This window comes from Bombina bombina, chromosome 1 (assembly GCF_027579735.1).
Source record: "Bombina bombina isolate aBomBom1 chromosome 1, aBomBom1.pri, whole genome shotgun sequence".
NCBI classification, from domain to species: Eukaryota; Metazoa; Chordata; class Amphibia; order Anura; family Bombinatoridae; genus Bombina; species Bombina bombina.
Genome location: NC_069499.1, coordinates 535,879,535 through 535,904,600, shown reverse-complemented (window position 1 = coordinate 535,904,600; position 25,066 = coordinate 535,879,535). Strand labels below are relative to the sequence as shown.

The following is a 25,066-nucleotide window of genomic DNA, read 5'->3' as shown; positions in this document are numbered from 1 at the left end:
GAATAACATTATATGAAATATGTCCTGTTGCACATTTCATGTAAACACAATGGGCGAGATTACCAGGGGCACGAGCAAAAAGTGGTTTATCGAGACTTTTTGCACGCGTCGGGTGTAGCGCTCGTGTTACAAGTTGAAAGTAATAGCAACCGCGTGAGCACATTTGTGATTTATGTTAAAATGATTACCGCGTCCTCAGAACTCTGGTTAACTGTTTCGCAAAACAAAAAAGTTGCACAAAACACATAAAAAATACATTACAGAGTACAGTTACACTTATAAACACTAATAAAAATTATTAAAAAAATATATTGCACAAAAAGTTATATATATATATATATATATATATATATATATACACACATACACAGTATATGTGTGTGTACATGTATTTATTTGTGTATTTACAGAAATATATACACATATAAAACACAAATACATGCATACATACATATACACACACACACACACATACATTGGAGACCTTTGCAGTTAAAGTGATGGTAAATCCAAACGTTTAAAAAACGCTAGGATTTACCGTCACTAAAAATAAACTGATGTTTCAGTCATCACTTATTTAAAAAATAAAAAAAAAGTGCTAAACTCACCCTGTCTCTGCCGTGGCAACTCGCTAAAGTCAGAGCATCCAGTCGCCCATGGCACAGCGATCTTCCCTCAATGAGGTGAAGTTCCCACCTCTAAACCAATAGCAGAACACTGTCAGATGACTTGCACGGCTATTGGCTTAGAGGTGGGAACGTCACCTCATTGAGAGAAGAGTGCTGTGCTGTGGGCAGGCGAAGGCTCTGACTTTAGTGACCTGCCGCAGCACAGACAGGGTGAGTATGGCACCCTTTTTTAATAAGTGATAAAGTACAGTTTCTTTTTAGTGATGGTAAATCCTAGTGTTTTTTTTTAAATGAATTTACCATCACTTTAAGTAACTAAAAACATGTAAAATCATATTAATGCAATATATATTTATGATTAAATAGAACATATTCTGCTATGCAAAGAAAATTGTAATGTGAAATATTCATATTTTCATGTAGGGTGAAAACATATGCGATCAGGTTTGTGCGCGAGTAGGGTATTTTTTCTGCACTTTTTTTGCTCCAATTAAATCTATGGGGAAATACGTTAATGCAATCTTGCTATTCTAAGTTCTGCTTTTTATAAGCATCGGGTAAGTGGGTATGCTAAAACTTTTTACTTTCAACTTGTAATATGAGCGCAAAAACCTTACTTCGCAAGCAGAATCCCTAAATACCACTCCACTTGTAATCTGGCCCAGTTAAAAGCACCAATTAAGCAAAGATTTTAACAATTTTAATTATCATTTCTATGATCTGTACTCACAACAAACGAATCCCCCTTGAAACAGCAGGAGTATGTCTGTCACTATTCATACTATTATCATCATTCACATGAAAGTAGAAAGCTTCAGCGCTTTATTTGCATGTTAATTTTATAACATCAAGAACCATGTCCATAAAGAGTGATTAACCATTACTACAGGATGCCCACACTACCTGCTTTGTCTGCCACATGTACAGTGTGGATACTATATGATCTCCTATGGAAGTCAGCAATTCTTCATTATGATAGTTAAGGTCCCGGCAGGCCTGCAGGACATGGATTATTCTCCAGAATGAGAGAGCATCAATATTATCTGAAAAAGATAGCAGGGGATTATTATTAAAAAAAATATCAATTAAAAAAACCTTGGATACATAGAATTCTGTCTGATGTATTTTGCTTCTCTGAGTAATTGTTTACAGGAACACAAATTATTATATTTAAGAGGATATGAACCAATACCTTTACTAGCATATGTATAAACAGGCATAACAAACATACATTTAAAAAAAAAAAAGCTAGGTTACCTATGTATAGTGGTAAAATTAAATATAGCAATCTGTATATTAAAGGGACAGTCCAGTCCAAAAAACTTTCATGATTTAAATAGGGCATGTACAGTAATTTTAAACAACGTCCCAATTTACTTTTATCACCAAGTTTGCTTTGTTCTCTTGGTATTCTTAGTTGAAAGGTAAACCTAGGAGGTTCATATGCTAATTTCTTAGACCTTGAAGACTGCCTCTAATCTGAATGCATTTTGACCACTAGAGGGCATTAGTTCATGTGTTTCATATAGATAACATTGAGCTCATGCACATGAAGTGACCTAGGAGTGAGTCTGTCGAGGGATAAACCCTCAGACAACAAGGCTTCCGGTGGGTGGAGCAAGTGCACACTGTGCATGTTCGGCTGGGACACGCTTCCTCATAGCACGGCGTTATTACAGGAATCGCCGTATCGCCTGTTTCCTTGGCCGAGATTCTACTGATCGGCCCAGATAAGCTGAAGCCCCACTACCGTGGGACCCCGCGAGCGGAAGTCCATGTTCGGGCAATTTGCTGGATAGCCGTGGCACAGCACAACCAGACGCCTCTTCTGATTCCCCTCCATGCACAGGTGGGAGGTTACAGCCCCAGCTGCGCCCGGCAGCTTGCCAGACCGACGTATAGCTGACTAACTCTACTCTAGGCCTGCAGAAGCCGCTCTTGAACTCTTTGTCGGCACAGGTGGTGCAGGCGTGCACGATTCTTATCAACAGCGTTATCCCCATCCGGGGAGGCAGAACAGCTGGGAGGGCTGAGACGCAGCTAACTGTATATGTCCTGAGAGGTGCCCTGCAGGGTGAAGGAACTTTGTGGTGTAAGTCCCTGCAGTACCCTGGGTGAAGGAGCCCGCCGGTGTAAGTCCCTGAGAATCCAGGGTGAAGGTAAGGCGGTGTATAGGCCTGTGGATTGGCTTTACTAGCCCTGTTTCTTAAAGATACCTGTGGGCACGTAGAAGGAGACTCCCTGTCTTTAAGCCATATACGCAGTTTTGGGGATTTAAAGAGGCCTTAATGCTGTTTACATATCTATAATAACTAGTCCCTTGAGTAGCCCCTACTGGGGGTTAAAGGAAAACTTTGCACACTGCATAGGTGGATTTACAAGAACTAAGGGATATAAAACCCCTCTCATAAGGGACACAGAATATTATACATTAATTGTGGCGTTGTTGCCTCCTGGCTCTTTATGCCTCAGAGTACCCGTGCAAAACTACCAGGGTAATCCGGTATACAACCCCTTATATATTAACTCTCTACATAATGGGGAAAATGTGAAGCCTCACAAGGTAAAAAGGAAGAGAGAGGCAAGAAAGATAGGAAAAGGATAAGAAGAGAAAGGGGGTCCGGACATTATAGATAAATTTACAGATGAGACCCAAACAGATCCAAATAGAGGAATTTTTGCTGGATAAATGATTTTGCTGGACAAATATATGTTGCTATAAAGTCTGTAGTATAGTTATGTAAAAGTTTTTTATTGTTAAAAATCTGAATTTTCTGTTTATGCGTTTTGTCAGCCTATAGGAAATAATCCTGCAAAGAATCGTTGCTAAACCACTGTATATTTGATATATTGCTAGCTAAGAGTTGCTACATATTTAATGTAGTTAAGTTGTATAAGAAGAGTGCTGATTATGATATATACAAAGTTTGTGTTGATAGCTATTTGAGTGCCTGCTACAATAAGTTCTATTCTGCTGAAAACTGAATCTCTTCCCTTTGATATAGTAACTAATATTGGCCTATACGCTGTAACTTTAGATCAGCTATGTACTAGCCTGAGATGTGTATTTAATTTTTTTCTATAAAAAGTTGTTTATTATATAGCTGTTGTATGCAGTAAGTACAGGCATCATTTGCATTTGGGAATGTAAAATATAATAGGGCAATGTGAAAAACTGCATACCTCCATAATTAAGATATTGAGCAAGTGGAATTTTTTGCATATTGATCTTAGTGTTGTATATTCACCTACTCATGTCCTGGTGCCTGGATAAGGTATAATTGTGTATAAGGGACCATAGAAACAATTTATGTTTTTCCTTTCCTAAACGGTACAAAGAGCTCAGTACATCCTATATTATAAAAGGCCAAGTGTGTTTGTCTGAAGCCGTCATGCGCAGCCGCAGTAGAGACAAACACACTTGGCCTTAGATCCCAGACACCTCGCGCGCACATCTATCAGCTCGCACATCCACACACCCACAAACTTGGCCGCACGCGCACCCTCGCACCCACACACAGCAACCCTTAACACACAGCCTATAACTTGGCCGCACGCGCACCCTAGCACCCACACACAGAACTTGGCCGCACGCGCACGCAGCGCAAGATGAAGGCCGCACGCGCATTAACACACAGCCTATAACTTGGCCGCACGCGCACCCTAACACCCACACACAGAACTTGCCCACACGCGCATGCGCACCCTCCACAAATGACTCACCCGCACGCGCACCCTCGCAGCGCGATATCAATACACACCGGCGCGAGTAGTCGCGTGACGCGTCGCAGGCCTAACAAAACTTAAAACTGCGCAACACACTCCATTGAAAGCTCCGGAGTTATCTGTGCTAGACAGAACTTTCTACACAGCGAATAATATTTTAGTTTAAAAAAAAAAATGGGTCTGGACTTATATGTATAGAAAGGTCTTGCTCTGTACTTATGTATGTGCTACACAGCACATAATATTTTAGTTTAAAAAATAAGTTTGTTCTAGAAAAAAAATTGCCTCACGATTTATGTATGTGCTACACAGCACATAGAAAAAACATAGAAAAAACATATTTTATTAAAAAAAAAGTAAAAAAAATAAAAAGTTTGATTAGGACTTATGTAAGTGCTACACAGCATATAGAAAAAAAATTGCCTCACGATTTATGTATGTGCTACACAGCACATAGAAAAAAACATAGAAAAGACATATTTTGCACATAGAAAAAACATATTTTAGTAAAAAAAAAAAAGTTTGATTAGGACTTTAAAAAAAAAAAAAACCTGGATTAATAGGCTCATAAAACAGCCTAACACTGTGCTACACAGCACATATAGGCTCATAAAAGAGACACAACACTGTGCTATATTTTAGTTTTAAAAAACATTTGCTCTGTACTTATGTATGTGCTACACAGCACATAATATTTTACTTAACAAAAAAAAAAAACCCTGGATTAATAGGCTCATAAAAGAGACCAACACTGTGCTACACACCACATATAGGCTCATAAGAGAGCCCAACACTTTGCTACACAGCACATAGGCTCATAAAAGAGCCCAACACTGTGCTATAAATTCCTTATAGCACTATTTAAGTTTTTAAAAAAAATAAAACATCACTGCTGGCTTATTAGGTTTATAAATGAGCCCAACACTGTGCTGCACAGCACATATAAAAAGTCCCTGTAGAACTTTTTTAGTTTAAAAAAAATATATATAACTGCTGGCTTAATTGGGTCATAAAAGAGACCAATACTGTACTACACAGCACATATAACAAGCACAGCACATATAAAAAGTCCCTGAAGAACTTTTTTAGTTTAAATTTTTTTTATAACTGCTGGCTTAATTGGGTCATAATAGAGACCAATACTGTACTACACAGCACATATAACAAGTTAATTCCTTATAGCACTATTTTAGTTTTTTTTATAAAATAAAACATCACTGCTGGCAACTGAAAGGTTCACTATTTGCTTTTATTAAAATAAAACATTACTGCGTAACTGCTGCCTTTAACAGGCTCATACAAAAGCGTAAGACTGCGCTACACAGCACACATAAAAATTGCCAGTAGAACTGAAAGCTTCACTATTTGCTTTTAAAAAAACAACAAACCCCCCCCCCAAAAAAAACATAACTGCTGCCTTTAAGAGGCTCATACAAGAGCGTAAAAGTGCGCTACACAGCACACATAAAAATTGCCAGTAGAACTGAAAGGTTCACTATTTGCTTTTAATAAAAAAAAAAATAATGCATAACTGCTGCCTTTAAGCGGCTCATAAAAGAGCGTAACAGTGCGCTACACAGCACACATAAAATTGCCAGTACAAATGAAAACTTCACTATTTGCTTTTAATAAAAAAAAAAAAAAAAAAACATAACTGCTGCCTTTAAGAGGCTCGATTGCACAATAATGTGCGTTCTGTTGATCCAGAATTTAGCAATTGGCTACTAGAATTAGGACAGGGTTCATTAAATAATTCAGAGGGCCTTCCTGAGGATTTAGTTGAGATCCCTTCCAAATTAATATGCAACGATTGTATCATATATGAAATTTTTGGAAAAAGACTATTTCCATCTGATCTTCACAGTTTTTCAAAAAAGGCCATTTTGTGTACAAAGAATTGTCATGTTGATCAAATCAATGACCATGTATTAAATATACTCGATGGTGATGAAAAAATATATCTAAGTTCAATTGACGATCAGACAGATGAAGATGCTCAAAACTATCCCATAGAGTTACTAAACGAATTAGCTCCATCAGGAATGCCTCTTCATAAGTTAAAAATAAAATTGGGAAGTATTATTATGTTGCTCAGAAATCTGAACACAAAAAGAGGTCTGTGCAATGGAACAAGATTGATAGTTAAAGATCTTAAGCCCAATCTAATAATTGCAGAGGTACTCACAGGAACAGCTCAAAACCAGATGGTGTTTATTCCAAGAATAGATTTAACCCCTGCCAACACTGAACTACCATTCATTTTACGAAGGAGACAGTTTCCAATCAAACTTGCCTTTGCAATGACCATCAATAAATCACAAGGTCAAACGTTAGACAAAGTTGGAATATTCCTTCCAGAACCAGTATTTAATCATGGACAACTTTATGTTGCAATGTCTCGAGTTCGTACATCATCTGATGTCAAAATTAAGATACTTCAAGGTTCAAAGCAAGGAAAGATATTACCAAACAGTGATAAAATTTATACAAAAAACATTGTTTTTAAAGAAATATACTTTAAATAAATAAGTTGTGTCTTTTTATTTAGTTACAAGTAAGTAAAGCCTATAAAGTAAGTAACATAAAAATTCAATACACATTTTGGCCCGTGTACACAGGCTTTAACACTAGTTATATATATAATTTATTAAGTTCAAATAGTTACATTACTTTCTCAAATCTTCTGGGAAAAGGGTCAAGCACCCTTCCTGAGCCAGGTATTGCTTACGAGCTTTAAGTACGGCATAGCCCTAATTTTTATTTTTCTCTCACTGCATCAACACTCTTTTTCCCTTAAATACTGGGTCCAAGGGGCCCCCGATGCACTTTTCCTTCTAGATAGAGCACACTTCAGCAGCTCCCTCTTTTTTTTTTTTTCTTTTTTAATTAATGGATACATTTTTGACACTCCCCACTCACAAATCAATAGCTATGCCGCCTAAATCTAAGGATAGAAAAGGGCCCAGGAATAGTGATATTTGCCCGAGCTCTCAGGAAGAGATTTCCTCCTTTGGAGAGAATAAACAGCTATTAAAACAAATGTCAGAGTTATTTACACCCCAATTCAAAAGGTATCAAAACTGAACTAACCAATCTTACATTAGAAGTCAGACAGTTTGCCAACAGGCTTGAGGAAGCAGAGCTGAGAATCTCTAGCTTAGAGGATCAAGTGAATAATCAAGAGACACAGGTGAATATACATGAAAGGGAAATTGCCACCCTGCATGCCAGGATTGAGGATCTTGAGGATAGGTCCAGACGGAATAACGTCAAAGTAGTTGGCCTCCCTGAAACCACGGAGAACAAGGACCTTTTACTTTTTGCATCTGTCCTACTCCCTCAATGTGTAGGTCTAGTAAACCAACCCCCCATCTTAATAGAAAGGGCACATAGAATAGGTCCATTTAAGGAAAATTTTAATAGAGCTACAAAACCCAGAACAGTGATAATAAAATTTTTTAAAGGGACAGTTTACACCAGAATTTTTATTGTTTTAAAAGATAGATAATCCCTTTATTACCCATTTCCCAGTTTTGCATAACCAACACAGTTATAATAATACACTTTTAACCTCTGTGATTACCTTGTATCTAAGCCTCTGCAAACTGTCCCTTTTTTTCAGTTCTTTTGACAGACTTGCAGTCTAGCCAATCAGTGCCTGCTCCCATATAACTTCACGTGCACAAGCACAGTGTTATCTATATGAAATATGTGAACTAACACCCTCTAGTGGTGAAAAACTGTTAAAATGCAATCTGAAAGAGGTGGGCTTCAAGGTCTAAGAAATTAGCATATGAACCTCCTAGGTTAAGCTTTCAACTAAGAATACCAAGAGAACAAAGCAAAATTGGTGATAAAAGTAAATTGGAAAATTGTTTAAAATTACATGCCCTATCTGAATCATGAAAGTTTATTTTGGCCTAGACTGTCCCTTTAACTTTCAAGATAAGATCAACATAATGCAGAACTATCGTAAAATGCAGCAATGTAGAATTGGGCAACACAAATTATTAATTTTCCAGGACTTCTCTGTTGAAACGGCAGCTAAAAAAAGTAGAAAAATGGCACCATTTTGTTCAAAACTGATAAACGCCAAATTTAACGCGAGATTAGTTTATCCGGCTAAAATCATAGTTAACATAGATGGTAAGACACACATAATATCTGAAGCTGATGCTGCACAAACACTATGTGAAGAACTTAAATTAAGTGAGTAAGAAACAGATGAGTTTTTTTTCTTTTCTTTTTTACCTAACATATTGATATAATCGGAGATGGCGATTGGTCCATATGATGTGATGTGTGTATATAAGGGACATATGGTGTGGTGTGTTTTGTGGGTTTTTTTTTTGTTTGTTTTTTCTCTCCCCCCCTCTCCCATTACCAGTTCTCCCTATTCTAAATGAATATGAATAAAATCAATTTTTTATCTTGGAATGTGGGCGGGATAACATACCCTATTAAAAGAAAGTCTATAATAAACCATTTAAATTCCTTTAATCCACAAATTGTTTTTTTGCAAGAGACCCATTTAAACCCGGAGGAGGTGCTAAAATTAAAATCCAATTGGGTCGGAAATATAGTGTACTCACCCTATTGCAGAAGAAAGAAGGGAGTGGCGATTATGTTCAATAAGAGTTTGCAGTGTGATATCGTCTCACAAAATATAGACCCGCAAGGGAGATAAATTATTTTAGAAATATTAGTACACGGGGTAAAATTGGTTTTATGTAATGTATACGGACCTAATAAACCTGATAAAGGATTCTGGGATAGGTTGAAGGCGAAATTATTGTTTTATAACAACCAGAAAATTATTATAGGTGAAGATTTCAACATAGCTCCCAGGCCTCGGCTGGACAGGTTCAAATGTGTCAATAAATGTGAGCAAGGTAGAAATAGGACACTGTCTAACTTTATCACAGATCTGAATTTAACGGATATTTGGCGTACACGATTTCCCGATGTTAAAGCTTATACATGCGAATCTAAGTCATTTCATACATTATCTCGCATAGATTTTTTTCTGGTCTCAGAATATGTACTAAAACAAGTTACGTCTGTAGATATCAAGGATATAGTTATCTCATATCATGCTGTGATATCGCTCCAAATTAAGCTGGGGCCAAATGGAGGCCCAAATTTTACCAGGCTATTCTTTCCTTCTCATCTAATAAATAATATACACTTCACTAATTGGCTGGTCGAGAAGTGGAATGAATATAAAGTATAACAATAGTACATATCTCTCCAAAACAGAGACTTATTGGGAAGCCTTTAAAGCATTTATTAGGGGCGAGATCAAAGCCCATCTATGCAAATGGAAAAGGAAAAATAAGGCTAAAGAAACTCCGCTTATTAACCAGGTTAGAAATGCGTATGAGGCATATATTGGTAACCCGGTTAAACTGTTATGAGATAAATATTTCGAGAAAAAAAAGGAAAGGGAGCTCTTCCTCAAACACAAAACAATACAAGAGGATCTAAAAACAAGTGCAAAATACCGCGGAAATTTCAGAAGATCGGCCAGATATCTTTCAATCTTGATTAAAAATACTCAGAGAGGTAGAAGAATTAATAAAATCAGACTGGAAGGCAGGACTGTTACTAAGTCTAAAGAAATAAAAGAAGCTTTTTATAATTATTATAAGAGGATTTATAAGAGGGAGGAAGCGAATATGCAGAATAAGTTGTGTTTTTGGAGCAATTTCACTATTCCCAAAATCGCGGAACAAGACCTAGAGGCGTTAAATTTGCTAATTACAGTAATGGAAGTCACTGAGCAGATTAATAGAGCTAAAACAAATAAAGCCCCGGGACCGGACCAACTTCCTGCTGAACTATATAAAATATTAAAAGACCACATTTCGGATACATTAGCGAGCCTTTTTAACTCATATTTTATAGAGAATAAAACTCCTTCAAAGTACTTCTCGGCTTCCACTATTACCTTTTTTACCTCTATTATAGCAGATAGATTAAACACTTATGTGGGGAAATTAATCCATCCAGATCAAGTTGGGTTCATGCCAGGCAGAAATGTATCCAAAATTATACGTAGGGTTTTAACAATCCTGGAATATTTTTGGAACTAAAATAAGGGTAAAGAATCCTAAAAGAGATCAAACCTGGCGGTACTAGCGATCGATGACGAAAAGGCATTCGATCTCATCAATTGGGACCACTTATTTACATCATTATCGCAGTTTGGATTTAGAGGGAATTTTTTAAATTTAATTCACGCAATTTATCAAAAGCCAATTTCTAATCTATTAATCAATTCAGAACTGACCCAAGATATTATGTTAGAAAAAGGCACTCGCCAGGGGTGCCCTCTTTCACCTCTTTTATTCAACCTAGCTCTAGAACCGTTTGCGATTAAATTACGGCAAGAATTACCAGGGATAATGGTAGGGTCGATTAAAACAGTCCTCACCTTATATGCGGATGATTTACTCTTATTTCTGAACGACTCAGATCATTCAATAGAGTATTTCTTAACCTTGGCAGCACAATTTGGATCCTTCTCTGGATACAAAATTAATTCTGAAAAGTCAGAAATCCTATGGTTCACCCAAAATAAGCTTATAAACACCCGGTGTCCGTTTAAATCTGTAGATTCAATAAATTATTTAGGGATTAAAATCCATAAGGATCGTGCAACCTGGTATGAGCTAAATTATTTACCCGACTTTACTAAGTATAAAAGAGATCTAGATAACTGGATGACGCTCCCCATCTCTCTTTCGGCAAGGGTCTCTATGATTAAGACAATCTTTTTTTCCTCAATTGTTATACCTATTACAAAATCTCCCGATTTTAATCAAGGCTAAAGACATTACTTTTTTTAATGGTGTAACAGCTGTATTTATCTGGAAACAAAAACGTAAGCGAATTTCCACACATAATCTCAGTCTGCATATACACGCAGGTGGTTTAGCCCTTCCTAATCTTAGGTACTACAATTTAGTGACGCTTAGCAAATATATATTAGACTGGATCACTGAGAAAGAATATTCCACAAACTTGCACTTAGAGTCTGGAATTGTAATGCCATTTTCTTTGAAGGCTCTTATACATTTACCAAAGATAGAACTTCCTAAAAGAATTGCTCGGATGGGGATATTCCTAAATCCCATACTGGCCTGGCATAAACTATGTGACGAGCTAGATATTAGTTGGAAATCCTCTAAACATTTGCCAATATGCAGAAATTAAAAAATTCCCTAGTGGGATTTCTTCTAGGATTTTCAAGGAGTGGTCAAGTAAAGGTTTACAAAATGTGATACAGATTAGAAATGAGACGCTAGATATTGTTAAATCTTTTATGGACTTACAGAATGAATATATGATTTATAGACATAGTTTTTTTGCCTATTTACAGCTGAGACATTTCCATGTGGAGTTATGGGCAGACAATAAATCGGATTGGAAGCTAGGTGATATTAATGTAGCAATTAATCTTTATAAACAAGGTAATGTGTCCATTTCTTTTATGTACAATATGCTGCTCAATAAAGCCGATCAGATACGATTAAATTAGTTATTTTTGAAATGGAAAATAAATTTTCCTTCTATGACCATTACAGAGCTAGAGGACAGTTTTAGATTAGTACAAAAAGCAACCACTATAATCTCCTGGAGAGAATCTCACTGCAAACTCTTGAATATGATTTACGTAACTCCTGCGCAAAGGAAATGGTATATGGAGATGATAATAAGGCCTGTCTGAAATGCAGCAACTTGAATACTGACCTTATATACTATTTCTGGAGTTGTCCCAAGATTAAACAATTTTGGAATAAGGTAAACTTTTGGTTTTCTTTAAGTATAGAGGATGAATTTACTATAACGCCACAGGACATATTCTTTTTATGTAATTATCAAAAAAATAAATATTATAAGACAATAAATACATTGATTCTCGTAGGGCATAACCTTATTCTGTTGAACTGGAAATCCGTTAGCGCTCCTTCTTTCCAAACTTTCAAAGTTATGGTAGCCAATACAATTTTAGCTGAACAATATTATAGTGAAATATACCTAGAGGGGAAAATGGAGAAATATATCCAAAAATGGTTGGCTTTAATGAGATCCTTCCCCATTGCATTACAGCAACAGTTTATAATTATCTTTAAAAAAAACAACCCTTTTTGAAAATTTGATTCATACGGGTAGATTACCCGCAGACTGGGCCTAGGTATGCTGTATTATTGGGGTTCCTTGATGTTAGAGACGGAGAGGATGAGAGGGGAGGGGTCGGGGGAGGTGTTTCCCTTTTTTTTTTTTTCCCCCTCTTTTTCCCTTTTTGTGTTTTTATGTTTCTGTGTTTGTCGTGTGCCTGTGCTGTACGATAAGGGGCCGGCATGTTTTTGTTTTGGTGATATTAGCCTGGTCCAATTTCTATATTTTGAATCGTTATATGCCTAAATTGTATTCATTTTCATTGAAATGCAGCCTTAAATTATAAAAAAATTTTTTTTTTTCTTTCTTTGTCTGTTGTGTGTTTGTGTTGTATGCTAGGTGCTGTGCATGTTTTTGTTGGCTTTTGTATAGAGATTATAAATATATCGCCCAACAACATATAAAATGCCATATGACACCCAGAATAGGCCACAATAGGCTGATTAATAGGTATAAGGCCCAGTGATATCAGTCTGGTCTAAGTTTTTCATGTTTTTTTTTTTGTATCCATTCCATTAAATTCCAGCCTTAAATTGTAATTTTTCTTTAATTTTTTTCTCCCTCCGTTGTTGAGTATTTATGTTGTATTAATCACCCTGCGTGGTGAGTTGAACTTGTGACTTTTTGTGAACAATTTTCTTTGTCAAACCTTCTGGAGTTTATTATGTTTATATTAGTTTATTATGTTTATATTAGTTTATTATGTTGTTGGGACATAAATAAAGATTTAAAAAAAAAAGGAGTGAGTCTGTCAAAAGAACTGAAATAAGGGGGCAGTCAGCAGAAGTTTAGATACAAGGTAATTACAGAGGTAAAACGTGTATTATTATAAATGTGTTGGTTATGCAAAACTGGGGAATGGGTAAATAAAGGGATTATCTTTCTTTTTAAACAACAAAAATTCTGGTGTTGACTGTCCCTTTAAATAATTGAAGAAACCATAAGTTAGCAGCTGCTCTATTTGCTTACATACCCACTTGGTGAGCTATCTTCCATTTTTTAATACTTGCAGATTACTAAATGAATATTACAGTGGATGTTTAGTCAAATAAGCTATAAATTAACTCCCATAAATAAATAAATAAATACATAAATATAGATCTATCTATGTTAGAATTGTGTTTACTGCTCTACTCTTCTTCTTCAAAATTGTGGTAGTATTGCAGCGCAATTCCCCCGTGGAAGCTTAGATCCCCTCCTGGACACCTCAGAAGAGAAGACCAAATATAGTGCAATACTGATTTGTAGAAAGGTGCACTAGATGGAATATACTCACAGAGGAAGTATGAAATTAGATGGTATTATTAAAAAATTGACCGGAACAGCGTTGAAGCAAAAAAACAAAATTTATGCTTACCTGATAAATTCTTTTCTTTCCTGGCATGGAGAGTCCAAAAATCCATTCTAATTACTAGTGGGAATTCAACTCCTGGCCACCAGGAGGAGGCAAAGAACACCCCAGCAAAGCTTTAAGTATCCTCCCACTTTCCACGATCCCCCAGTCATTCAACTGAAGGATATGGAAAGAAAAGAGGACACAAAGGTTATAGAGGTGCCTGAAGTCTAGCAAATGACAAAAGGCGTCTCAAAATTTAATAAGTGTGGGTCGTGGACTCTCCATACCCGGAAATAAAATAATTTATCAGGTAAGCATAAATTTGTTTTCTTTCCAATGGCATGGAAAGGCCACAAATCCATTCTAATTACTAGTGGGAACCAATACCCAAGCTAGGGGACACAGAATGGAAGGGAGGGAGAACAAGACAGGCGGACCTAAAGGCACCACCGCTTGAAGAACTTTCCTCCCAAAAGAAGCCTCAGCAGAGGCAAAAACATTGAATTTGTAGAATTTGGAAAAAGTATGCAACGAAGACCAAGTGGCCGCCTTGCAGATTTGTTCCACAGAAGCCTCGTTTTTAATGGCCCAGGAAGAAGAGACAACCCTAGTGGAATGAGCCGTAATCCTCTCAGGAGGCTCTTGTCCAGCTGTCTCATAGGCCAACCAAATGACACTTCTCAACCACAAAGAAAGTAGTAGAAGTGGCCTTCTGGCCCTTATGTTTACCAGAAAATACAACAAAAAGGGCAGTGGATTGCCAAAAATCCCTAGTTGCCTGCAGATAGAACTTCAAAGCATGCACTACATCCAGGTTATGTAACAGACGTTTCTTATGAGAAGGATTAGTACAGAACGAAGGAATTACAATTTCCTGATTGATATTGCGGTCCGAAACCACTTTAGGAAGAAATCTTAATTTGGTACGAAGGACCGCCTTATCCACATGGAAAATAAGATAAGGGGGGGGGGTCACACTGTAGAGCCCAAAGCTCTGAGACTCTACAACCAGAATAGCTTGAAGACACAAAACTTTCCAAGACAATAACTTAAAGGGACAGTCTACCATAGAATTGTTATTGTTTTAAAAGATAGATAATCCCTTTATTACCCATTCCCCAGTTTTGCATAACCAACACAGTTATATTAATACACTTTTTATCTCTGTGATTACCTTGTATCTAAGAACCTTCTTCCAGCCCCCTGATCACATGACTGTGACGGTTTATTATCTATTGTCTTAAATAACCCCCTGTGCCTGAACACTGTGTTATCTATATGGCCCACGTGTACTCTGTCTCTTTGTGTTGAAAAGAGATTTAAAAAGCTAGTGATAAGAGGCAGCCCTCAAAGGCTTAGAAATTAGCCTGCTGCAGAACCCTAAGAACAAGATTAAGGCTCCACGGAGGAGCAACAGACTTAAACACAGGCCTGATTCTGACCAAGGCCTGAACAAAAGACATTTATGCAATAGAATCGAAAGGGCAGAAATCTGACTCTTGAGAGTACTGACTGACAAACCCTTCTACAGACCCTCTTGAAGAAAAGACAGAATACGGGGAACCCTCACCTGACTCCAAGGGAAACCCCTAGATTCGCACCAGTAAAGGTATGTGTGCCACATCTTATGGTAAATATTGCGAGTTACTGGCTTACGAGCCTGAATCATGGCATCAATAACCTTTTTGGAAAAACCTTGCTTAGACAAGACTAGGCCTTCAATCTCCAAGCAGTCAGCTTCAGAGAGTCTAGGTTTTGATGCAGAAAAGGACCCTGAAGTAGAAGGTCCTTCCACGGGGGGAAAGGACGACATCTTCACCAGGTCCGCAAACCGAATTCTGCGAGGCCAAGCTAGAGCAATTAGAATCACTGAAGCCTGCTCCTGTTTGATACGGGCTATCACCCGAGGAAGGAGGGCAAATGGAGGAAACAGGAAAATTAGACTGAAGTCGCATAGAACCGCTAAAGCGTCAACCAGAACTGCTTGTGGATCCCTTGATCTTGATCCGTATTTTGAAAGCTTGGTGTCTAGCCAAGACATCCAACTCTGGAACTCCCCACTTGAGGGTTACCATTGAAAATACTTCCGGATGAAAAGCCCACTCCCCTGGATGAAAAGTCTGCCTGCTCAGATAATCCACCTCCCAGTTGTCCACACCTGGGATGTGGATGGCAGAAATGTGACAATTGTGAGACTCTGCCCACTGAAGAATGCGAGTCACCTCCCTCATTGCTAAGGAACTCTGTGTTCCTCCCTGGTGGTTGATATACGCCACCGAAGTGATGTTGTCTGATTGAAATCTGATAAACCGGACCAAACTCAGTTGAGGCCAAGCTATCCGCGCATTGAAAATTGCTCGCAATTGCTCACTCCTAGAGAAGCGAGATCCTTGACACAGTTTAAGAAAGCCTCTCTCTATCTGGTTTGCAGATAATATAGACAGGAGAAATCTGCCTCTGGGAGGACAAGATTTCAATCCAATCCTGTATCCATGGGAGCATACATCCACTGCACAAGGATCGGGGAACATCATGAATCCAAGCCTGCCGAAAGAAAGAAAGCCTGCCCCCTACTTGATCCAAGATTGGATCGGGGCAGACCCTTCATGCTGATTTGTTCTCAGAGGAAGGCTTCTTGGATTGCTTACCCTTATTCCAAGACTGGTTAGACCTACATGAGGTTTTGGCTTGCTCAGGTTTGGAAGAAGAGGATGATTTTTGTCTCTTGAAGTTACGAAAGGAACTAAAACAAGAAGTCTGGTGACCTTTAGCTCTAACCTTCTTATCCTGGGGAAGAAAAGCTCTCTTTCCACCTGTGACCATGGAAATGATTTCCCCCAAACCAGGATCAAATAAAGTCTTACCCTTAAAAGGAAGAGACAGAAGTTCAGACTTGGACACCACATCAGCAGACCAAGACTTTAACTACAGAGCTCTGCAAGATAAAATGGCAAAGCTAGAAGTCTATGCACCCAAACAGATTACTTGCATGCTGGCATCACAGATAAAGGTATTAGCCAGCTTTAAAGCATTGATCCTGTCTTGGATCTCCTCTACCATAGTTTCCTTCAAAATCAGATCCGATAAGGAGTCGCACCAGTACAAGGCCGCACCAGCGACCGCTGCAATACTAGCAACTGGTTGCCATTGTAGACCTTGGTGAAGACAAATCTTTCTTAAGTATCCTTCCAGTTTCCTATCCATAGGATCTTTAAAGGAGGTATTATCCTCTAGAGCAGTATTTCCCAACCACGGTCCTCAAGTACCCCCCAACAGTCATGGTTTTCATTATAGCTGAACTAGAGCACTAAAGTGACATTAAAGTTCATTAAAGTTCCATTAAAGTTCCAGACTTTTTGTGTGAAAAAATATTTAAATTAATAATGTGCTGAAATAAAGATAATCTTTTTAAGATCAAATAAAATAAACATATATTGGTGAAATAAGTGTTCTATAAAAAAAGCAGCTACTTTTGAGTCTTTATTTAGAACCTAGGAGCCGTACGTTTTTTAAATTGAAAATCCCCCACACTTTTAACGTTTTAATTAAGTTTGTTCTACGTTTCCCCCTCTCCAAGAGATTTTTACTTTTTTAATGCCTACCCATTGAAAATTATCTGGATTTGTATTGTATAAATGACAGTTATTAAAAATGAATGGGTACCCCATGGTCATCTTTCTGTTTCTCAATTTTGTTTAGATGCTCGAATATTCTTGTTTTCAGGAGTCTAGAAGTTTGGCCACAGTATTGGATCAAACAGCTACAAGTTAATATGTATATTACATTAGTGGTTTTGCAACTTATCAAGGACTGTATTTCAAATTCTTGTTTAGTTACTGATGACCTAAAGGTTTTCTTTGTATATCTAGCGTGATTGTAAGCTTTACATTTACCACATGAATAAAAGCCCTTCATATTATTTATAGTATAAGGTATGGAAGGTTTCATTCCTCTTATTAGCGGAGGGGCCAAAATCTTTTTCAAGTTGTCCCTAAACCAGCCAAACAATGCAAGCTCTCAATCAAACAAACTGGGAACAAGTAAAGGGTGCATAGGCTTATGTAATCACCATAGACATAAACAAAACATGGAAGGGGACTGCACTCTCAGACTGGACTGAGTACACATCCCATGACTCTGCAACATGCTCAGCCCTGGGTGCTAAATGGCACTCACAGGAAACTGTGCTGTCCCCAGAGTCACAGGCAGTTAACCTCAGACAGGTCTGGGTGCAAGGCCCATAAGGTAAAATTACAAAACAAATTAAAACAACACACAGAGAAAGTCCAGCAGTCACTTGCAAGCTCTCAGCTAAGATTAAAAGCAAAAACTGAAGGGTTAGTTACCGCATCTGGCCAAATGGGACAAGCCCAGGTACCACGTACCCAGGTTTTGGAAGGGGCATACTTCTTCTGTGAGTATATTCCATTTAGTGCACCTTTCTACAAATAAGTATTTTGCTATGTTTGGTCTTCTCTTCTGAGGTTTCCGGGAGGGGATCAAAGACTTTTCACATCTAAGCTTCCAAGGGGAATTGTTCCGCCATACTACCACAATGTTGAACATACGGTAAAGGAGAGACTGGGGCTGGCAGCATCCATCCGATAAAGGGAAGTGCAAACCATCTATATTATTCACACCAATATTGTTGTTACTGTTCTTTAAACGTAGTGCTGAGAAAGTAACTGTACAAATGTAAAACTGATAATCTAAAAAATTCTTAACTACAAATTGAGGTTAGTGTTCAAAATACATAAATAACAACCCTTTTGCTATCATTTGCATATGTATACAGCTAGCAAGATGCTATCTGACACATTACAGAATCCCCCTCCCTAGAAAATGACTAATAATCTTACCAATAAGTTTGTCACTGCAAATATCCAGAAGAGGAAGAGAGCGCAGGTTAATTGCTGCCAGAGTGCTGAACATGTACTGAGCATTAGGAACAGTGAACTTATCAGCCATCTGCAATGCTTTATTCTAAGAAACATGAGAAAAACATGGGCATAAAATACATATATTTTTATTCACAACATTTAAAAGCATGGGCTTACTAGACTGCATATAGTTATCTTTACTATGCTCAATGTCAATATTTTATGACATCAAAAACCTATTTAAAAGTCTGCTAAGGTGAAGAAAATCCAAAGTAGTTAAAGGGACATGAAACCCAAAATATGTATTGCATTATTTAGATAGAGAATACAATTTTAAAAAGTTTACTTCTATTATCAAGTTTGCTTTGTTCTCATGTTATTCCTTGTTGAAGAGATATCTAGATAGGTAGTGTGCAAATGTCTGGAGCACTGCATGACAGGAAATAGTGCTGCTATCAAGTGCTCTTGCTAATGTATAACATTGTTGAAAATCTGCTTCCATATAGTACTTAAAGGGCCATGATACCTAAATGTTGAAACACTTGAAAGTGATGCAGCATAGCTGTAAAAAGCTGACTAGAAAATATCACCTGAACATCTCTATGTAAAAAAAAAAAGAAGATATTTTACCTCAAAAATTCCTCAGTAGCCCATTGTAAAGGACTTCTAAGCAGAAAATCAGTATGTCTGTCCCGGGACAGCTAAGGGAGTGAGCTTTCGTGCACACTCATCTTATTTCCCTATTCAGTTTAAGGAAGTTTAATATGAAATCTCATGAGATCACAGTAAAAGAGTTCATGACCTCAGCACTGTTGATGCTGATTGGCTGCCGTTCATTTCTTCATTTCTTTTTTTTTTACCTGCAGCTGAGCAACAGCTGAATTATAACTTTTTACACAGAACTTACTCTGCTGAGCTGAGTAGATTGTGAGGTAAAATATTTTCCTTTTTACATAGAGAAGTTCAGGTGATATTTTCCTGTCAGCTTTTTAGTTATACTGCATCAGTTTCAAGTGATTTAGCATATGAGTATTATGTCCCTTTGAGACACGTTCATACTCCTGAGCTTACCTTCTTTCTTTTCAACAAAGCGTAACAAGAAAACTTGATAATAGAATTAAATTGTAAAGTTGTTTAAAATTTGTATGTTCTATCTGAATCATGAAAGAAAATGTTTGAACAATAAATAAATGCTAGATAGAATGAAGCATTCCACGAAAAGATTAATCTGAGAATAACATTTAGATGCTTTTTTTAAAGTTTAATTAGTTGTTTAAATATTGACAAAATAAGTGTAAAGTTTTATAAAACTATAAAACAATGGGAGCTGCCATGTTTTAACTTTGGTTTCATTCTCTGCTGAGGCCAATTAGAGACAGTTATAAATAGGTCACTAGAGTGTGCAGCCAATGGCTGTGTGGAATATAACAGTGTTCTGCACTTCCATTTCTAACAGGAACTGAAAAGCTCACTATTGTCGGAATAAAATTACAAGAAAAGAGGAAAACATAAATAATAAAAGTTTTTTGCAAAGTTTTTATATATACAATTTATCATTTTATATTATCATCTCAAAGTGTTTAATGTCCCTTTAAATGAACATTAAAATGTCTCCAGCTAAGGATGCTTAAAATCCTGCGTTTGTAAGCCTTAACATAATACTTAAAGGGACAGTAATGCCAAAATGTTATTTTCGTAACTCTGGCAGGACATGCTATTTTAAACAACTTTCCAATTTACTTCTATTATTAAATTTGCTTTGTTCTTTTTGTATTCTTTGTTGAAGACTAAACCTAGGTAGGCTCAAATGAGCTTAGGAGCACACACATGCCAATAGTGTTTGTAACTATGTATAGCATTGCCAGATGGCTTAAAGAGACATTAAACACTAAATAAATGCTAGATAGAATGATGAATTCAAAGAAAAGATTAGACTGAGAATAACATGCAGATGTATTTTTTAAATGTCATTAGTTCTTTAACCCCTTGAGTGCTAATAAAGGCTCCCAGGTGGGAAAGTGCTTAGCACTCAAAGGGTTAAATGGTGACAATATAAGTGTAAAGTTTTAATGTCTATAAAACAATGGGAGCTGCCATGTTGTAACTTAGGTTACCTTCCCTGCTGTGGACAATTAGGGACAGTTATAAATAGGTCACTAGAGTGTGCAGCCAATGTCTGTGTGGAATAGAACAGTGTCCCATTTCTAACAGGAACTGAAAAGCTCCCAATTTCAGAATGGAATTATAGGAAAAGGGGACAATATATATAATGAAAGCATATTGTAGAGTTTTTTTTATTAATACTATTTATCATTTTATATTACCATCTTAAAGGGACACTGTACCCAAAAATTTTCTTTCGTGATTCAGATTGAGCATGAAATTTTAAGCAACTTTCTAATTTACTCCTATTATCAAATTTTCTTCTTTCTTTTGGTATCTTTATTTGAAATGCAAGAATGTAAGTTTAGATGCCGGCCCATTTTTGGTGAACAACCTGGGTTGTCCTTGCTGATTGGTGGATAAATTCACCCACCAATAAAAAAGTGCTGTCCAGAGTACTGAAACAAAAAAAAAAGCTTAGATGCCTTCTTTTTCAAATAATGATAGCAAGAGAACGAAGAAAAATTGATAATAGGAGTAAATTAGAAAGTTACTTAAAATTGCATGCTCTTTCTGAATCACAAAATAATTTTTTTGGGTACAGTGTCCCTTTAAAGTGTTTATTGTCCATTTAAGACACATGCACATGTTTAAAATTCTTTACACTTTCCAATCAATTTAAGTTTACTTTTGACTTTAGTGACAAATCATGTCTCTGTAAAAAGTAGTGATTGCTCTCCAATGCTTTAACCTGTAAATTACTCCTTTATTCTTTAATAGTGGTCTAAAGCAGTTTTTCTCAACCGCGGTCCTCAAGTACCCCCAACAGGCCATGTTTTCATTATAGTTGAACTAGAGCACAGGTGAAATAATCAGCTGATCAGTAACCATGGTTACTAACTTGCCCATCTGCTGATTATTTCACTTGTGCTCTAGTTCAGCTATAATGAAAACCTGGCCTGTTGGGGGTACTTGAGGACCACGGTTGAGAAACACTGCTCTAAAGTATATGACTTCAAAACTTAAAAAAAAAATGCAGCATAGCAGATGAGGGCTTTTAAGAGTGCTTCCCAGAGAAGCCTCCAACATTTACATAATATATTTGTCATAACATCAGTGTTTACAACACTATTTTCTGCAATCTCTAGGATGTTGAATGATAATACAGTTTTTGTCCTTTGCAGTCATACAGTGGAGAACTTTCCGCTGTCCTGCATTATGCTGTTGTAGGGTAGGTGTCAAAGACATGGCAACACCTAGTTAATCCTGAGCTTTACACCATCTCTACTGGTGTTGCAAGGTGAAAAAGAGCAGGTAGAACACATTAGCTTTCTTTAATTGCACAGTTACGGGAATACATTGCTAAACCTATAATCCGAGTTTAAGCACACAACCAAGATGATGACTGCTGTATATAGAGCCCTTGAAGAAGTGTACAAGTATCTACAACAATGTAGACTGCCGTTAATAGCGGAACTGAAAGTTGGTCTTGGTGCCACCAATGTGGGAGAAAATGTTCAAGCAAATTTGCATTGGGAGAGAGAACATCTCTCATCTCCAATGCAACTTATGTGCCACCCTGGGGAAAAGAGTATCAGACCTCCTGAGTTACCATTAAAGGGACACTAAACCCAATTTTTTTCTTTCATGATTCAGATAGAGAATACAATTTTAAATAACTTTCCAATTTACTTCTATTATCTAATTTGCTTCATGTTTTAGATATCCTTTATTGAAGAAAGAGCAATGCACATGGGAGAGCCAATCACAGGAGGCATCTATGTGCAGCAACCAATCAGAAGCTACTGTGCCTATCTAGATATGCTTTTCAGCTAAGAATATCAAGAGAATGAAGCAAAAATAGAAGTAAATTAGAAAGTTGTTTAAAACTGCATGTTCTTTCTAGATCACAAAAGAAAAAAAACAGAATTTATGTTTACCTGATAAATTACTTTCTCCAACGGTGTGTCCGGTCCACGGCGTCATCCTTACTTGTGGGATATTCTCTTCCCCAACAGGAAATGGCAAAGAGCCCAGCAAAGCTGGTCACATGATCCCTCCTAGGCTCCGCCTACCCCAGTCATTCGACCGACGTTAAGGAGGAATATTGCATAGGAGAAACCATATGGTACCGTGGTGACTGTAGTTAAAGAAAATAAATTATCAGACCTGATTAAAAAAACCAGGGCGGGCCGTGGACCGGACACACCGTTGGAGAAAGTAATTTATCAGGTAAACATAAATTCTGTTTTCTCCAACATAGGTGTGTCCGGTCCACGGCGTCATCCTTACTTGTGGGAACCAATACCAAAGCTTTAGGACACGGATGAAGGGAGGGAGCAAATCAGGTCACCTAAATGGAAGGCACCACGGCTTGCAAAACCTTTCTCCCAAAAATAGCCTCAGAAGAAGCAAAAGTATCAAACTTGTAAAATTTGGTAAAAGTGTGCAGTGAAGACCAAGTCGCTGCCCTACATATCTGATCAACAGAAGCCTCGTTCTTGAAGGCCCATGTGGAAGCCACAGCCCTAGTGGAATGAGCCGTGATTCTTTCGGGAGGCTGCCGTCCGGCAGTCTCGTAAGCCAATCTGATGATGCTTTTAATCCAAAAAGAGAGAGAGGTAGAAGTTGCTTTTTGACCTCTCCTTTTACCGGAATAAACAACAAACAAGGAAGATGTTTGTCTAAAATCCTTTGTAGCATCTAAATAGAATTTTAGAGCGCGAACAACATCCAAATTGTGCAACAAACGTTCCTTCTTTGAAACTGGTTTCGGACACAGAGAAGGTACGATAATCTCCTGGTTAATGTTTTTGTTAGAAACAACTTTTGGAAGAAAAACAGGTTTAGTACGTAAAACCACCTTATCTGCATGGAACACCAGATAAGGAGGAGAACACTGCAGAGCAGATAATTCTGAAACTCTTCTAGCAGAAGAAATTGCAACTAAAAACAAAACTTTCCAAGATAATAACTTAATATCAACGGAATGTAAGGGTTCAAACGGAACCCCCTGAAGAACTGAAAGAACTAAGTTGAGACTCCAAGGAGGAGTCAAAGGTTTGTAAACAGGCTTAATTCTAACCAGAGCCTGAACAAAGGCTTGAACATCTGGCACAGCTGCCAGCTTTTTGTGAAGTAACACAGACAAGGCAGAAATCTGTCCCTTCAGGGAACTAGCAGATAATCCTTTTTCCAGTCCTTCTTGAAGGAAGGATAGAATCTTAGGAATCTTAACCTTGTCCCAAGGGAATCCTTTAGATTCACACCAACAGATATATTTTTTCCAAATTTTGTGGTAAATCTTTCTAGTTACAGGCTTTCTGGCCTGAACAAGAGTATCGATAACAGAATCTGAGAACCCTCCCTTCGATAAGATCAAGCGTTCAATCTCCAAGCAGTCAGCTGGAGTGAAACCAGATTCGGATGTTCGAACGGACCCTGAAGAAGAAGGTCTCGTCTCAAAGGTAGCTTCCAAGGTGGAGCCGATGACATATTCACCAGATCTGCATACCAAGTCCTGCGTGGCCACGCAGGAGCTATCAAGATCACCGACGCCCTCTCCTGATTGATCCTGGCTACCAGCCTGGGGATGAGAGGAAACGGCGGGAACACATAAGCTAGTTTGAAGGTCCAAGGTGCTACTAGTGCATCCACTAGAGCCGCCTTGGGATCCCTGGATCTGGACCCGTAGCAAGGAACTTTGAAGTTCTGACGAGAGGCCATCAGATCCATGTCTGGAATGCCCCACAGCTGAGTGACTTGGGCAAAGATTTCCGGATGGAGTTCCCACTCCCCCGGATGCAATGTCTGACGACTCAGAAAATCCGCTTCCCAATTTTCCACTCCTGGGATGTGGATAGCAGACAGGTGGCAGGAGTGAGACTCCGCCCATAGAATGATTTTGGTCACTTCTTTGAATCGATTTAGCCCAGAAAAAGTCTACAGTCTTAATAAGCCCTTGTGAAGCCCTTATTTACGATCTTAATAAACATGGCTTACCGGATCCCATAGGGAAAATGACAGCTTCCAGCATTACATCGTCTTGTTAGAATGTGTCATACCTCAAGCAGCAAGAGACTGCTCACTGTTCCCCCAACTGAAGTTAATTGCTCTCAACAGTCCTGTGTGGAACAGCCATGGATTTTAGTGACGGTTGCTAAAATCATTTTCCTCATACAAACAGAAATCTTCATCTCTTTTCTGTT

General features: G+C 37.8%; 1 protein-coding gene across 2 annotated transcripts in view; it reads right to left on the bottom strand.

Moving 5' to 3' along the window:
• FASTKD2 (FAST kinase domains 2) overlaps nucleotides 1–25,066 on the bottom strand; it is a 144,128-nt gene that overhangs the window by 83,993 nt on the left and 35,069 nt on the right. For both annotated transcript variants that reach the window (XM_053698650.1, XM_053698651.1), the window contains 2 exons: nucleotides 18,735–18,858; nucleotides 1,533–1,672 (listed from right to left, as the gene is read on the bottom strand). In XM_053698650.1, coding sequence (XP_053554625.1) covers nucleotides 1,533–1,672; nucleotides 18,735–18,858 — 264 coding nt within the window. The remainder of the gene's footprint in view (nucleotides 1–1,532; nucleotides 1,673–18,734; nucleotides 18,859–25,066) is intronic.